Source organism: Doryrhamphus excisus, chromosome 1 (assembly GCF_030265055.1).
Source record: "Doryrhamphus excisus isolate RoL2022-K1 chromosome 1, RoL_Dexc_1.0, whole genome shotgun sequence".
Taxonomy (NCBI): Eukaryota; Metazoa; Chordata; class Actinopteri; order Syngnathiformes; family Syngnathidae; genus Doryrhamphus; species Doryrhamphus excisus.
In genome coordinates this window covers 42,601,602-42,619,083 of record NC_080466.1, presented here as the reverse complement: position 1 = coordinate 42,619,083, position 17,482 = coordinate 42,601,602, and the positions used below count along the sequence as shown (strand labels likewise).

General features: G+C 40.1%; 3 protein-coding genes and 1 long non-coding RNA gene across 9 annotated transcripts in view; 2 read left to right on the top strand and 2 right to left on the bottom strand.

The window, feature by feature from the left end:
• Nucleotides 1–5,563, bottom strand: part of foxp1b (forkhead box P1b) — a 166,560-nt gene extending 160,997 nt beyond the window's left edge. For 3 of the 5 annotated variants that reach the window (XM_058087405.1, XM_058087397.1, XM_058087414.1), the window contains exon 1: nucleotides 5,140–5,534. The gene's annotated coding sequence lies outside the window, so the exon portion shown is untranslated. Of the gene's footprint in view, nucleotides 1–5,139 lie in introns of all 5 variants that reach the window. The other 2 variants (XM_058087447.1, XM_058087454.1) reach the window with 2 other exon arrangements.
• On the top strand, nucleotides 5,198–11,284 carry LOC131138507 (uncharacterized). Of its 2 annotated transcripts, none has more exons than XR_009132099.1 (3): nucleotides 5,198–5,574; nucleotides 6,458–6,516; nucleotides 10,866–11,284. It is a non-coding gene; the product is annotated as an uncharacterized LOC131138507 (long non-coding RNA). The 2 variants fall into 2 exon arrangements; XR_009132098.1 differs by having other exon boundaries at nucleotides 6,598–11,284.
• Nucleotides 8,223–12,318, bottom strand: LOC131138500 (eukaryotic translation initiation factor 4E type 3-like). Its single transcript, XM_058087466.1, has 7 exons — nucleotides 12,013–12,318; nucleotides 10,920–10,992; nucleotides 10,618–10,712; nucleotides 9,976–10,036; nucleotides 9,771–9,837; nucleotides 9,513–9,668; nucleotides 8,223–8,987 (listed from the first exon to the last, which is right to left on the bottom strand). The coding sequence occupies exons 1-7, from the start codon at nucleotides 12,195–12,197 to the stop codon at nucleotides 8,941–8,943; spliced, it is 684 nt and encodes a 227-aa protein (XP_057943449.1). The 5' UTR covers nucleotides 12,198–12,318; the 3' UTR covers nucleotides 8,223–8,940.
• Nucleotides 12,319–13,754: 1,436 nt separating this feature from the next.
• Nucleotides 13,755–17,138, top strand: gpr27 (G protein-coupled receptor 27). Its single transcript, XM_058075436.1, has one exon. The coding sequence runs from the start codon at nucleotides 14,152–14,154 to the stop codon at nucleotides 15,262–15,264; it is 1,113 nt and encodes a 370-aa protein (XP_057931419.1). The 5' UTR covers nucleotides 13,755–14,151; the 3' UTR covers nucleotides 15,265–17,138.
• The last annotated feature ends 344 nt before the right edge of the window (nucleotides 17,139–17,482 follow it).

Genomic DNA, 17,482 nt, shown 5'->3' with positions numbered 1-17,482 from the left:
GAGAAGAATACAATTGGCACTGCACATACAGAAAGCCAGTATCAGTGCACATCCTGTTTTGTTTGTGTACATTAAGTACACGTATGATAGTTACAGTATGTTATGCAATTCAGGAGAACACAAATTGTGTTTTTTACAGTATTCTGTAACATGGAAGTTTTTTGTACGCCATAAAAGGCATGTCTCTACCTTGACACCTCCAACTTTCATGAGAAACATTATTTTACTTGTACTAAAAAACATACAATGTAAAGAGTTTGTAATGAGATGATTTTTGTCACTGTCACCTTCATGGTGCAGTCAAATATGAGCAATTTTTTTATTAATTTAATTAATAATAATTATTTTGTATTGTATGTTGAGAATGGCTTCTGTGTTGTAATTATTGTATTAGCATAGCACATTAAAGCACCTTACATTCTTTTACAACAATGCCACTGAAGAAGTTAAAGGTGACTTCAAATTTATTTCAGCCAAAAGGCGCTAAATCCGAAAAATAAAATAAAATTAAAAAAATATATAAAATACATGGTGTGTGCAGGATTTTTATAGCATGCATTTTTATGACCTATATTGATAGCTCTTTCATTTGCAATATAGACTTGATGACCAAATAGATTGATATGTGCGTAATTAAAAATCATTGATTTTCTCGAAATCAGTCAAAATGGATTTAGCGCCTTTTGGGTTGCAAGCTCTTCATATACTAGGATGTAAAAACAACCTCCACCTCAACTTTGTGCTACTGGTGATCAAGTCTATTATTAGTAAGTAATTGAAGTAATGTCAATTCCCGATGTTCAATTCCCTCACTATATCGCTTTTTTTCCAAAAAATTGTTCGTACGATTCAAAGTATCAAGACATGACATTACACTACTACTACACATTGAGTGCTTAAGTCACCAGCTGAACTTAAACCCTCAACAACAAGAAGAGCAAAAGCCCGAGTCTGTGGAGAGCAAACGAGAAACAAGGGCTGTCCAAATAAAAAGGGGACCTCAGTATTTGTCCAAGGTTTTTGGAACGAATAGACAAAGGTTGCACAAAACGAAAACTGTGTGGTTGAACGGGCATCATGTGCGCGTATGCAAAGATCTCAGCGTATCTTGTTGAAACTCAGTTCAACGGGTACTAAGAGATTGGTGCCAAGAGATTCTTGCCCGTTTTCATTTTTTTTCCAGTTTTATTGACGACTTAAAATAAAATAAATATAAAAAATATAAAATAATTATTTAATCCGTGCTGATTTTTTCCCAGTTTTATTGGTGACTTAAAATAAAATAAATATAAAAAATATAAAATAATTATTTAATCCGTGCTGATTTTTTCCCAGTTTTATTGGTGACTTAAAATAAAATAAATATAAAAAATATAAAATAATTATTTAATCCGTGCTGATTGTTTTCCAGTTTTATTGGCAACTTAAAATAAAATAAATATAAAAATATAAAATAATTATTTAATCCGTGCTGATTTTTTTCCGGTTTTATTGACGACTTAAAATAAAATAAAAATAAAAAATATAAAATAATTATTTAATCCGTGCTGATTTTTTTCCAGTTTTATTGGCAACTTAAAATAAAATAAATATAAAATAATTATTTAATCCGTGCTGATTTTATAAGTTAACCCCTTGCAAAGACGGGCCCAGTCCATAATGTTATGGTAGGTTTGTTTCTACAGAAAAGGAAAAACAAAAAGGGTTATCATGAATTAGCATTTGATTCAGTGTTTTATTTTACCCTCCAGCAAAACATGACTTGGTAGAGCAACCCTTGTTGGCAGACATTTCTTGTAGTTGGTTACCAGGGTTGCGAACATTTCAATTTTGGGGATTTTGGTTCGCTCCTCATTACAGATGCTGAAAGTTCCCATGGCAACTCAAAAGTTTCTGTTCACTCCACAGATTTCCAAATGGGGTTTAGGTCAGGGAACACGCTCGGCCATGTGCTTCTTCTTCAGCCACTCCTTGATCGACTTGACCCTCATTGTCATACTGGAAGACCACATAAGGGATGTATTTTCAGTGTTATGGCTGAGGCCAGGAGGTCCTCATTGAAGACTCAAGAATATGGGAGTGTTGGTCTTGCAGTCGTGTTTAACACGGCGAGTCAAGTCGTTGTGGGTTTTCTTGAGCTGAGGGACCTCGCGGCCACTGCATGATGCCTATCCATTATGGAGAAGTAAGCTACCGATGCTTGGCGACTGTCCCAGCTCTCTTTCTTGGATGGATGGATGGATGAAAAAAAAATGAGTAGAGAGACCATCTGCAACAACTTCAAACAATTTCTAATTTAAGTTTAGTAACACCATTATTAACATTCAAATATGACTGTGTGATTCCCGGAACCGAAGAAAAAAAGTCCACAAATTTGCTCAGTTGCAAATGTGTCCTTTTGCCATAGCCAGGAAGTAGCGACTGCCATTAAGACGTGCAATGTTATGCTTACTATGCATCATCTGGTCAAGTGGTATGTACATTTAAATGTCTAATTAGGACTCATATTCGGAAGAATTCAAAGTCGCCATGAAAATCGCTAATCCTTGGGGGGGGCACTATATTCTCTCAGTGGGAAACTCACTTTCCAATATGCTGTGACGTATTGAATTGCACATCCCACAGAATCAGAACGACTGTGCCCCTGATCTAAGACCGGCGGTTCGCTGATAGTCAGTAAGTGGTATGCATTTTTATCCACAGCGGGACTTGAACCACTGCCCACCAAGGTCCTTACAAACTGAGCCGCTGCCATCTTGATATATGCGATACCTAAAAAGGGTTCCCCTGCCCAATAATGTATTCACCTGCAGGAGTCAGAAGAACATTCTATTGGCTTCTGGGTTTCCACATAAGAAACAATGAAAGGTTGAGTCCTTCAGCCTCACTGGAGTTCTGAATGTCTGATATCTAAAATCAAACAAGGCAGAAAAAGTTTTTTTTTTTTTTTAATGCGGTTTCAGAATTTGTAAAGGTCCATTTGTGCATAAGCGAGCAAACACACAGACCCCCGGTGCCCGTTCAAATAGTGTGCAGCTCTCCCTCCCTCAGGCAGCTCATGACAACAGCCCAGCAGCAGCACTGTTTGATCTCCGATGTTTTCCTTAATCTGGGTTGTCAAGGTTCGCTTGTTGGAGGCTGTTTACTTTACTTCTCCAAGCAAAAAGTGTTTCCCCCCTCACCACTACCACCCCCCTCAGACAATGACTAATCCAAAGACCAAGGAGGTGGGAGCACCACCAGTAAAAGCGTGTTAAAGCTGCAGTTTCTCTTTAGTCCGTTTTCAGGTGACTTGAGCAACTAGGGGCATACTTATTTTTTAAAAACTCATTTTCTTGCCCAATAATTGAACTTTTGATGCAGGTGCAAAGTCTTGATAAGCACGATATACAAACAAATACAACACATTTTTGTTGTACCTTCTGCAAAATATGTTACCATGAATGATTCTCTGCCATCATGTCAATCAAATGTCATTCATTCATCAATGATTTCAGTATTTGAAGAGCACTTCACGGCGCCCTACATAACAAATAGGTTATCGAAATGCATAGCCAAATGTTGTGTTTTCGTCCCCATAACCACAGGTAAACATGACATTCCCAATGACTGACACCAACTTACAACTTCATATGTGAAACGTGACATGCATCGTCTGCCTGGTGTGGGACAATCCAGATTCATATTACCATGCTTTTCTTTTGACGCGGGCTTTGCTCTGAACAGGAAGTCAGTCTGTGCACAGGTTGATGTAACTTGGCATTCTAAAAAAGGGACCATGTCAAGTTCCTGTAGCTCATTGACTGATTGACGATTCATTGATTAGACAGTTCATCAACAACTATTTTGGTATTCCATTCATCATTTTTTAGCCCTTTTCTGGTATGTTGCAGACAAAATCACTAACTGTTTGGTTTGGTCCATTTACGGCCTAACCGATTAATCTAAGCAACTAGCCTCAGATTAATTGACTAAGAAAGTAATCGTGAGTTGCGGCCCCAATTCAACCGTACCGTAAACGCTACATCCCACCTCTGCCTGCTGAAGACGTAACCCAAGCTCAGGCACTAGTTTACGTGTCTTGTCAACAAATGATAGCAATTTGGCAAAGTTTAGCTACTAACAGTAGCGTTCATTGAAAGTATGACCTATCATACCAAAAACATGACTAGTAATTGTTGATAGCTGATTGTGTGTGTGTGAGTGTGTGTGTGTGTGTGTGTTTACTGCACGTGAATACCAACAGCCTTGAGTGACAGCTAAGAACGCCAGTTATTTTATAACTTAACCAACAATTCTGACAATTTCTTATCCAGTTGAATTGGTCATTTTTAGACCACTACTGATAACATATTCTAGTCAATGGTGGTCTTATATATTTTTTTATGAGGAAAAAAAGTCAGCTAAAATAATTCAATGTCATAGAAACTTTTTATAGGACGGGTCAAGCCACCCTAAACTACACCAAACAACATCCATGGAGTGACATAATGCAATATTACACAAGCATACATCATAGCTTACAACTTCTGCAAAGAAAACATGCAACTGTCATAACCGGCACAATAAATTATCCAAAAGTTGTTCACAATATATATAACATAACGTGTGTGATTGACTGTACAGACAAAATGAGGTGTCGTTTACTTTACTTGCACTAGTGTGAATATCCACTTGCCTTGCAGAGTGGATCGCCAAAGGTTCGAAATGTGTTTTTGGAAAACTTGCCAGTTGCAGTGCATAAGTTCTAAAAAAGAAGACAAGGTCCCTTCCAAGGGAATCACAACCATCTTGCATTCTACTTTGAATTGTGCGTGCACTTTTGTGTGCGTTCATTGTCAACATGCGTTCCCTCTGCCCAGAAAGAAGTTTACCAAACTTTCCCAAAAGAGCAGGAATGCCCCGCTGGTAAAGTCTGTCACTTAAATAAAGATTGCACTTTACAGCCACATGAACTCACAATAGGTTTTCTTTAATTTGCGATTATTAACCCACAGGTGCTTTATTTGCGCTTTGTTTCGGAGACACTCGTGGGAGACTCCACAAGCATAACTCGGTGTGCATGCACAAGAGCATGCAGCCATACAAGCAGCAGACAACAAAGTCAACTTTAAGAGTAATAAGACAGCAGAAACTTACCATAATGCGACTCGCTAAAGAGCAGCTAACAGGCGCACGCGGAGGAGCACAACTTGCTCGGCTGAGGTGACGAGGCGTGCACGCGAGCTTGTCTACGGAGACCGCGTGCGACATCAAATCACACCGTAAACACCAACAAGATTACTCCGCCAGCCTTACAGTAGTTAGCGGAGGCAGTGACGAACTAGCTAACTTAACGACGAGGAGAAACTGTGCCCCCAAAAAACGTTCTCGTCCCAGTCGATGTTGTAGGGGGAACACACTTCTTCATCGGTAATGTTAATAGGTGTTAAAGACGGGAAGAAAAGAAGAACAAAAATGGGGAAGAAGCGCGGATTTGGATGTTGTTGTTTTGATGTTCCATATCCGTGACGTCACATCCACCTGCTGGGTAAACGAGGCTCAATGCATAGCACACAGTTGAAGTACTATTCAGTAAGTACTATTCAGTGTGTACTCCTTAGTATGTACTATTCAGATGAGAGGTAGGCTCTCTGTATGGGGGTGTAATGATATGCATCAGTTTTAGCGAAAGTGCAGCAAGAGAGGGGGCTAATTAGAACATGGAATGAACTATTATTTCCAAAATGTCACAGTTTTTTTATATATAATTTATTTCCCACTGTCTCACTTATCGTGATTTGACATAGGCTAATTACCAAATGTGTTTTCTGCTGGACGGAATTTTACCTCCAGAATTAGTGACAAAAGACTAGAGTAGCTGGGGTGGGCGATACTGCTAACTGTGGTATCGAAACGATACCAAGTGACTACAGTGTCATCATTTCAGATATCGGTACTGGTACTGATTTTTTAAATTGATCATGATTAAATTGGAATGAAATACAGTAGATTTATAATGTTTTTATAATACATAAATACAAAAATGTAAGATAGTATCAACAAAAAGCACATTCATTTACTTATTTCCTTTTAGTACATATACTTGTATGAGCAAAAATAAAGTCCTCAGTGTAACATAACTACATAAATGCAAAAAGTACTTATTAGTGGCTCTCATTAAAATCCTTTGGCCTCCGAGTCCAAGAACTCACTCCCTGAGTTTGTAAACAATATAAAAATATGGCAATATCAACAATGTAACAATAGGAACAATGCAAAGAGAAAAAACACAGATATTCCAGATATTCTGACTAAATAGGTCAGCTCGGTGTCGTGTTTGGATTTATTCATAAACTTGATTTGCCTCAATTTGAAATGACCAAGAAAAACCAAATGTAATTTTTTTTTTACAAGAAACTCTGGTAAATATTTGTTGAGAAGAGTTTTGCTGACTGCTAACCATGTGTATCTACAGTATGATTATTACAGGTATTAAAATCTACTTTGCTTGCCGCAGAGGGAAATCGCCACTTGGTGAGTTTAACAGTCCAGTTAACACTAATTGTAAAGCAGCATCGATTTGATTCTTGGAGCCTTTTTCTGTCCTTGATCAAGGTCTGAGAAGCACATCCCATTTAATAATGAAATGTATTTATTCATGGCTGCACCTGAGAGGGTTTGCTGCTGCAGAATTATTCCAGTTCCTTGGTAGACAGCGCCACCCTCTGATCAAACACAGACAAAGCATCATAGTCATGTTTGTGTGTTTCTGTGCTTTTCTTGACCATCTGAAAAGAACCACTTGGACAAATGTAAGTGGTCCATCACTGTGTTAGGTAGCAGGTTACTTACCAGTTCGTGGTGGTTCACGGTGAGCTTAGATTTTTTTCCAGATCGGAACATTTAATGGCCATGCAACCACCCCTTTGTAAAGTTTTGATTTCACATTTGATGTAACCTTGACCTGAAAAAAGGTCAGTAGTACAAGAAAGCCAGATATTTACAAAGTACTGTAAATTGGATGGATTAACTTTAACCTGGGTGCGCTAAAATGTAGTCTTTCTACCACCTTCATGCTGTAATACAGTCACCTCGGTTTTCGTATGCCCCGGGTCTCATATGATTGGGTTTTCATCAAACATTTTCGCTCCAAAAGGTTTGTTTTTTGTACAATCTCAGTTTGGTGAGACCGTTACTCACATGGGGTGGCAATAAATAATACCTGAAATGCACCCAAAGATAGCTGGGATAGGCTCCAGCATGCCTGCAACCCTTGTGAGGATAAGCGGTACAGAAAATGGATGGATGGACGTACAGTACATAGTCATGACCGGCTTGATCGCCATGTCAATAAAGGATCTTTCAGCTCAGCGGAGCCTAACAAGTATCAAGTATGTTGGTCTCAATTTATTAGCATGCTCGGTTAGTGCCGCCATGCTGCCGTGTTGCGTGGATTGAGGGCACCACTTGATTGGGTGTAGTCGCAAATTAATTGAGGATCACTATCAGTTATGTGATAGCCTCTCCAGGCACCAGCATGCAGACAACAAGTAATTAGCTCTGAGTTAATTAGGTAATTAAACAAATGAATAGGAGCTGGTCTTTATTTGAAAGGGGTAGAATGGCTTACACACAGCCCCCCCCCCCCCCCCCAGCAGAAATCATTCAACAAGCAATGAAAGCAAAACAACTTCATAAAATAACTAAAAGTCAAGTGAGCTACAGAAAAAGAAACAGTACATGGTTGAACATATCAGAGCCATGGTGACACAAAGGGCGTAGGTCTGAAATCAAGGCATGCTGGGACAAAATTCCACAACAACACTGTAGAACCGCCAAAGGTTTCTGGAAAAATTTTCCTCGAAAGTCAAACAAAAGACAGCACAGTTAGTTCCAAAAGACAAATTTTGTTTTTGACTTGTATTTCCATTCGTTAGCCATCATTATGCATAATAATGCTTAATTTAGTCCAAGGATACATAAGAATTGCTTCACTATGCATATTTTTTTTAGTAATAACACGCTGCAGGCAACCAAAAAAATCACGTTAATTTATTAATTTTTGAAAACCAGTAAAGCTTGAAGTAGCGAGGGACAACTGTAAATATAATTATGCTATGTGTTTTCCTTTCTGTTAATAAAGTAGTCTGCAACAGGCAGTGGATGAAAAATGCCCTTTGATTTGCAGCAAGGAGTATTTGGAGATTTTTGTAAGAGTTCTGTGGTCATACGATCCAGGCCAAAGTCAAAGGTGAATTTATTGGAAGTGGAAACAAGTACAGACAAGTACAGAGCAATGCCAGAAAATGTGCCGTTTCGCTGTGACTCCATTTGGGCAAGTGGAGGTCTCCTTTCAAATGCGCTGTGATTGGACATTCAAAAAGTAATATACATTATCCTCATTGCTGCTGCTTATGGCTTTATAAAGTGAGAGACGGTGTGACTGGACTGATGTCATTAAAGTGTTACCCTGTTCATTTAACATACAGCTAATGACGATGCAAAAAAAAACTAAATGGGACATTGACTCCACAAACACTCACAACTTACCATACAAACCTTCTTTGGCACCTAACCAGCTGTAATTTATTTTAAAAAATGGATATGAGTTGATCGAATTTAACATTTCGTAAAGGTAAACATAGAAGATAATACAGCAGCTACCTTCAGAAGACAAAGCAACTGTGAAAGTCATGGTCCCTGCAGGAAACAGTGCCACGACATTACAGCCAATTAAAAACTACAGTGAACTAATCAAGGCTGAAGACCGGGACGTACATTCAGTGAAGGGTCGAAATAAAACAAGGCATCAGTCATTCAAAAGTTATAAAAATATACTGGTAACATTTCCTCGGTGAATGCAAAATCATATCCTGGATTCTGTTGTAGTCAAGGCAGGTACAGAGTTCAGATTTTAAAAATAAAATAAAATAAAAACTGAAAAAGTGCATTCATTATCTAATGTCTTGAACGGCCTCCTTCAAAGGCATGATGTTCCATGTGAGCTGAAAGAGCAAAACAAGAGGATTCAAGGTGAATAAGAAGGTATTTTCGGAGACATTTTATCTCTGGTTGTAGATTACAGTTATCCCTTGAATATTTTTGTAAAAACACGATGGAGTGAAAACGTGAAATTCAAAGCACGGGGTGGTGAGGGACAAGTATCCCTAATAAAAACATCCACTACTGTTGCTGTAGTGACACACACCGAGTTAAAACTTAACACTTCCTGTCCGCCCGCCATTCGGCCGTTCAAGTTGTACATGAGTACAAGTCTTATTTATGTCTTAAATGGTTTATTTAGTCTTATTATGTCTACTATATTTGGTAAAACAAATGTAAGGGTAACTATAGGGGTGCTAGTCTATGTCTAGTGGGCTCTAATAATGATAAATCCCATATTTTGACAGTTGCAAACAGGTTCATCATAAATAGTTGCAGCTCTAGTAATTAGTCCTGTATATTTTGTTCTGACCAACCGACTTAATAGTGTAACGTGTAATTTCAGAAAGGAAAAAAAGTATACTTACATTTATAAAAAACTGCTTTAAAAGATATGTGCGGGAGGAGCTTGTGGATTTTCCCCAAGATACTTGCTTCATTAGCAAGAGATGCATCTCTATTCCAAACTTGTACAACATCTTCACGGTCACGTACGCTTACACTGACGCCGACAACCTCATCATCTACAGGGGAGGGGGGGAGACAAAACAGAGCCAGAAAAGTAAGTCAATGTAGCAGTATCTAAATATATTAGCTGTATAACTGGAAAAAGTAGAGCACGATACCTGAGGCACAGTAATCTGCAAACTGTTCCCCGATCGTAGCGAGTAACAATTCTTTCCAAACTGCAGACTGAAACAAGAGGCAAATACTTTCAGCATGTGCAATTGGAGAAGAATAACACTACTACAACATGAAGTGCTGAGCGTGGCCTATTACGATGTACATCCCAACTTTATTCCGCCTGTACCGTGAGAGTACGACACCTACTGTGCTTTCTTTGGGTACTTTCATCTTCCACACGCCTCCTTTTGCATTGCTTTCCTCTTCCCTGAGGATCAACCAAAAGATAAGAATCAGTCTGGGGGGGAAAATTGTATCTTAAACTACAACAGAATAGATACAGTGGTGTCCCTGTTGTCCCCTTCCTGATTTGTTACACTTAAATGCTTCACATCAACAAATTTAAATATTAGTCAATGACAAGAAAACTGAACACAAAATGCAATTTTTAAATGAAACGTTTTATTATTAGGAGAGAAGAAAATACATGTGTGTATAATGGAGCTCGCTGTGGTTTGCTGGAGTCCTAAAGCTTTAGAAATAGCTTTATAGCCTTTTCCAAACTGATAGATCTCAATTGATTAATGTTTTATTACTTTATCACACAGGGCCATGTTCAATATTATGGAAATTTGATTCCAGTGGTTCAATTCAAAAAATTAAACTCATATCGACTAACTGGACTGGAAATATATAATAGAAACCCCAAATGCAATATCGGAAACTACTGGTATTGGACCTTAATCAGCAAATTCAACAATGAAAGCTCTCCAAAAATGTTTGTTTCTAATTTATTGATGTCCACCTGTATAATAACTTGCTCTGAGTCAAAAATCACCACCCACGTACCAGAGTGGCCTCCGTTCTCCACGCATTAGGTGATAGCTGCACCTCAAAGGCAGCGCTGTGACTGGAGGGATGTTGTTGTATACGCTCCAGAACAGCTGCAAACAACAAAGGAAACTCATTCTTAGTACACTGTGCACAGATGTATTAGTTATGATGCAGATGTCTTTGTTATAACAGAAAATGTGATAGCAATGCGGCTCTACTACTCCATCATAGCTAGGTATCAATGAAGCTCTTTTCATGTGAAGGACAACTCAAGGACATGTTGGATCTCTGACGATGACGCGGACATCAGTTCTCACCTGAACAGTTTGCACTGTGTAGATCTTCTTCAGATTGGACTCACATTCTGCAGCCGTTGTGCCTGGCAATGACCTACACGAAGAAAGTAAATGTCAGGCTCTTCACTCCGTCTTTGTTTCAGCTGACAACAAGTTCTTTAACCCCAACTTGATGCGGTGTTGTCGCGGTAAAGATGTTAATCTGTTCCAAAAGGGTCAATTTATTGCCTTGCAAGCATGACTAAACATCCAACGAGATAGCTGGGCCTACTTAAATCCGGTTATGAACAAGATCTTGCTGAAACATTCATTGCAGAAGCTTGTGGAAAAACAATTCCACAGCAAATGCACGTCGTAATCAAAGCTAAAAGCGGTCCAATGAAATGTATGCATACATTTGGGGTGGTAATCATCCGGGGGGGGGGGGTGTTCTAGTTGTACACAGTATCATGGATCACTCAACTGCAGTCGCTTCATGTTGTTTCTGTTCTGTTTGTTTATTTTTTTTCACTTTACGTTATACAATCTGAAACGCTGGGTAAACCCATAACAAGATCATCTCACAAAGAAGGCCTTCAAGTGGTCTATGGTTAACATTTTTGAGTTTTCAAGCCTTATATTAATTCATACTTTATATAATACTTTACATAATTGTCAATACAATGGGAAATGGGGGGAAACCTTACTGTTAGCACATTTGCCCCAAGGCATGGCAAGTAACGTTCACGTGAACCCATAGAAGTTGGAAAGTATCACTTTCATTACATTTATGCAAGCGGTTATTTTGATTTTCATTAAATCAACGAAGTAGTCCGGTCGTACTCATAAAACAGTTAAAACTTTCAAGCTTCCCTTTCTTAACAAAAGTACTTTCCGTTTTTGTTTCAACGCACAGCCCCGCGTTTCCTCCACAACAGTGAACGCGTCTGATTGTCTAGTGTACTGTTACAAAGAAAAGAGGGCACGGAGCACTCAAATAACATCTCCGCTACATTTGCTCCCGAAGGCCTGCTGGTAGCCGTAGCCTTTTGAATAAGATTTCCCCCCCATCAGCCTCGCTCTTGCTGGGACCTAAACTTGGCCACAATGCGGAAGACGACGACAAATTCACTACCTGTCCAACCAAAATGTCCAAGGTGAATGCAGTGGAAGCGTAGAACTCTCGTCTCCTCGGTGTTTCTTTGTGATATTATCCAACTCTTCCTCGTCGATATCAATGCTGTTTTCAGGCGAAACGGTCTGGCTGCTCAAGGCACCTCCGGCCATTTGCAGGTCTGCCGTACCCACAGGAACCGCCATCGAAGAAAGTAAATGTGTCTATGCGTTAATTTATAATCAAAACAACCCGGTTTGCTTTTCTTTCCTGCTATAGAAACACTCTTTCCGCACACCGACGATGACGTAATTGCGTCGCTGGGCAGACGTCGCTGTCGGTACGCTACAGAGATTACACAGAGAGAAGATACCTCACTCTGTTGGAGTTTTCGTGTGCTAAACTTGCTGTTTTGACATTTGTTTTCTTCCAGATTGGATGTACAGTCAAATACTATGCATACTACACGAACACTTCAAAACCATAAGAACAAAATATGTGTGAAAGTATGATTGTCAACATAGCTGCTCGGGAGTGGCTCATCGTAATATTTATCAATCTTTGACGACCTCTTGTTACACTTTTTTTTACAAGCTTCAACAAGTCTGATGTCCATGCATATTCTTAACAACTCCAAATATTAAAAACTACCAGGAGTTGGTTTGATTTTATTCAAATTAGTTGGAAATGAAGTTTGACAAACGTCAAAGTGAATACGTGTTATGTCTGGCAATATTGTGAGGGTTTCTACGGTATAGGACAGTATTGTACATGTTGTTCCATGGAACACCTACAGGGGGTGCTTGTGTATCTCTGGAGCAGTTCTTGATTGAACATAACCAATATACAGTAAAACAATATAACAAAATAATACAAATATTCTTGTATTCCTTTTCATTACATTTGCAATTGTGTTACAGATACAATGAGTGAAAAATATTAAGAAATAAATTATCTAAATCGATTAATCTGAAACTTGTTTTGATTAATCAGATAGGTCCTAGACGGTCTAAATCAGAGTAGAAGGTATATAAGTATATAAATCAGAGTATAAGGTGTGAAAAATGTGAGATTTCAAGAATAAAGTCAAAGATTTACGAGAATAAAGTTGGACACTTAAGAAAAAAAAAGTTGTAAATTTGTGTGAACAAAGCCGTAATTTTAAGAGAAAAAAGTCATAATATTACAAGAATAAAGTAGTAAGTTTACAACTAATAAGTCGTAATATTACGTGTCAGAAGGGAACTAGAGCACAGAATGAAACTTCCCTCTTTATTTATAACGTGGCAGCAAAACAGAGTTCAGCATTTCGCATTTTGATTGGCATGGCTTACATCACTAAGTCCCGCCTTTTCACAGTTGTCTGGCCAATGCCAGGAACATAAAGTTTTATCATAAATGTAGGACTGTTTCCACGGAATATTACAGGAGTTTTTTTCCATATTTTTTCCCCATTTTAGATTTTAACCTTATGACTTTTTTTCCAAAATGTAGAAATTAAATTTAATTTTTTTTTCTCCCAAATTTACAACTTTATTCTTGTAATAATATGTATTTTTTCTCATAAATTTATGACTTTATTCTCATAATATTGCAATTTTTTATTCTTTACATTTGCAACAATAAGGGTGGAAATTTACGATATGAAATGTTTTCTCCACTTGGCCCTAATAGTCATTTGTAACCACAAATATGCATTGCAGGGTATGTTTTTATTAGTCTAAAAGTTGGGCTAAAGGTGTTCTCAGGCCAAAAAGGGTAAACTCAGGTTAGGAATCCTACGTTTCCACCTCCCCACCGTCCCGATGGCTGCATGCAAGCGGACGTGCAGCGCAACGACAAGCTGCGAGCAGACGCGACACCACCGCACCCCAACGAGCCTCCCACCCACCGAGCAGCCGTCGTCGACTGGGATGCGTAATTTGGAGTTTGCGCTAATCCTCCCGTTTTCTCCTCCGCCGTCATGTGCAGGAATAACTCCGCCGGCGACGGGATTACACACGAAAGATAACCTCGATGTTTTTTCGTGAGATGGATAAGAAGAAAAAAAGGTGCGTCGATATTCTCGGTTCGCGTGTTTGACCGTCGAACGAAGAGGCTGGCTTTTGTGGGCTGAGGAGCGGATGCGGGGATCCACGGCACGCCGCCCCGGCTGCACACATGGCGAACAGCAGCGCGTTCGAGAGCAGCCCGTCCTTCCACAACCACGCGTCCGCGGCCTCCGCGCTCAAGCTGGCCTCCCTGGGTCTCATCACGGGCGTCAGCCTGCTGGGCAACGCGTCGCTGTCGGCGCTGCTCTTAAAGGACAGCTCGCTGCACAAACCCCCCTACTATTTCCTCCTGGATCTGTGCCTGGCCGACGCGCTCCGCTCCGCCGTGTGTTTCCCCTTCGTGATGGCTTCCATCGGCAGCGGCTCGGCTTGGCCGTACGGCTCGCTGTGCTGCAAGCTCGTCGCCTTCGCGTCGGCGCTCTTCACCTTCCACGTCGCCTTCCTGCTCTTCTGCGTCAGCATCAGCCGCTACATGGCCATCGCCCACCACCGCTTCTACTCCAAGCGGATGAACGTGTGTACGTGCATGGCGGTCATCTGCATGGTGTGGACGCTGTCCGCCGCCATGGCTTTCCCTCCCGTGTTCGACGTGGGCACGTACCGCTTCGTGCCGGAGGAGGAGCAGTGCACCTTCGAGCACCGCTACGTGAAGGCGAACGACACGCTGGGCTTCATGCTGATGCTGGTCGTCACCGTGGGGACCACCCACGCCGTTTACTGTAAGATGCTGTGCTTCGTTTACAATCACCGCAAAATGAAACCCACTCAGCTGGTCCCGGCCATCAGCCAGAACTGGACCTTCCACGGGCCCGGGGCCACGGGGCAGGCCGCCGCCAACTGGATCGCCGGCTTCGGCAGAGGACCCACGCCGCCGACCTTGGTGGGCATCAGGCAAGCGGCGCACGCCGGCAGCAGGCGGCTTCTGGTGCTGGATGAGTTCAAAACGGAGAAACGCATCGGGAAGATGTACTACATGATCACGCTGACCTTCGGCGTCCTTTGGGCGCCCTACATCGGCACCTGCTACATGAGGGTGTTCATGCACGGGGCGCCCGTCCCGCAGCTCTACTTGTCGGCCGCCGTGTGGATGACTTTTGCTCAGGCCGGCGCCAACCCCATCATCAGCTTCCTGTTCAACAAGGAGCTCCGGATGCGCCTCAGAGGCTGCCTGCCTTGCTGCCTGGGCACGCAGACCCCCATGGAGCCGTTCTGCGTCATCTGACCCGTCGTGAGGTCGCGACGCTTCGCCGCCGTTTTGGCAGAGTGCGTCCTCAAACTGCACACAAGGAACGCCTGGACTCGCGGTTGGAATTTGCATAAATGGATACTCTTTTTAGTACAGTAGATCCCTGCTGTTCACGGGGCGTACTTTCCGAATAACGTACGCACGCATTAATAGCCATAAAAATGCCTATTTTATATACTGAAGACCTTTCTAGGTCTTATTATTGTATTTTAAATGACAGGTCTTGGTACTCGGTACTAAATACAGTGTCGGATAGACTGATACTCAACTGCAACATTTTGACTTCTTTGGTTTTGAACTAAATTAGCTTGGTTAGCTTGTTAGCTCGCGGCTGTCTCCAGTCCCTGCAGCACAAGAGTTGACATTGTGTTGTAAACAATGACTAACAGGAGCGTAAAGGTGACTATAGGGGTGTTATTTCATGTCTACAGGGCTCTAATGGTGTATTTGGAAAGTCCTAAACTGGTTTTAGGACTCTCCATTTAGCATTAAATTTTATATTGCGGAAATTCGGACAAAATTGCAGACGACTGTACTTCGGCATTGAATGATGGTGTCTTTCATTTGTTGACCAAAACCATAAATAATAAGCCAACAATAATACAACAATATAAATCAATACAGTTGTAATTATCCCCATATTCTAGTTCAGCTTCCCGAAGTTTGTAAACAATATATAAATAAGTAATACCAATAAAAAAACAGATCATTATGAAAATAAACATACCAGTATCGATATCGATATCGCCCCTATCGAATGATAATGAAAGATAACGATGATGCCTTATACGATGATGACAGTGATTGTGAAGCGTAGACGGCCAATCAGCAGGAAGTATTGGTAAAAATGAAAAAAACATTGGCTGCATTCAAACCTCACAGCAATATTGTCATATTCGATTTCATAAAATACTAATCTCTTTTTATTGGCAATATAAAAAAACAGAAAAGCCGAGCCGCCATCTTGTTCCTGTGTTTGTACAGATATCTGCCGATGATGTTGTATCGCCACCCGCTTGTACCGCTTTTGTTAGCGCTTGTCGTTATATGTATGCTGTATCATGATGCTGAATATGTTATGCTTTATGATGATGATTTGCTGCAAATTTTAAAAAAAATACTAAAAATTTTAATATTTTGAGAAGAAATCTGCAAATGTGCGGGGATCTACTGTATTTGTGTCCTTTCAGCCAAAGTCGTATTTGGAAGTAACAAACGTCGATTTAAGGACTTCATCACAATACTGACATTTTTCTCAATATTTCTACGTATATGAAGACACCAAATTTTTAGATTTTCCCAAATACGCTTTCCTCAGACGAGACCAAATCGCAGATATTTTTTTGTCAAGGATGGCGTCAACATTTGTATATAAAATATAACCTTTCTTATGCTTTGTAAGCAGCTAATGGAAATACCGTAATGTTTTACAATACTGTCTGTTATTATTATTATTATTATTATTATTATTATTATTATTATTCACTTTAACCCACAAGAACCCTTTTTCAGCTTTGTGCTTGAACTCATCGGCTTCTTACGTCACGATGAAACACTTGTCATGTGACAGGAATGGCTTCAGATGTCAAATATTACAATTCAACTATTTATTCAATTATTTATTGAATAAAAAAAAATATGGCTAGCCTTAAAATAGCCAAGGAAATTCCGGAAAAATTATGGGTTCTTCTGGGTTAAATGCATTTTGAATATTTGATTTATGAGTGTAAGGAAGGTGATGACATTCCCATGTCTTTCTTTTGATATGAACAAGGACACTCGGACCACTTGGTGCTATTTCACAGAAGAATGGTTGAACTCTTTGTATTTCTTAGCAAATAAATAAGAAAATGATTCCACAGTAAACGGTTTGGGCTCCGATTCTTAAGTAATTATGCAAACATGCGATGTTGATGAATTACAACAATTCCGCAAAGATGAGCGGGCCAAAATTCCTCCATAGCGCTTGAGTGCAGTTGTTGTTCCTAAGCGTGGTCCAACTAGTTATTAGGTTTAGGATTATTGGCTCAAAATAATGAAAAGTTTATTTAAAAACTGCATTTTTTATTCAGTTGTGTCGGCATTGACTAATATTTAATAATCAGGAAGGGGGCAAACACTTCATCCCTTGTCCCTTACAGAAAAGCACCCCCTCCATAATCATTTGGACGACAACATGCTCTCCCACCAGTGT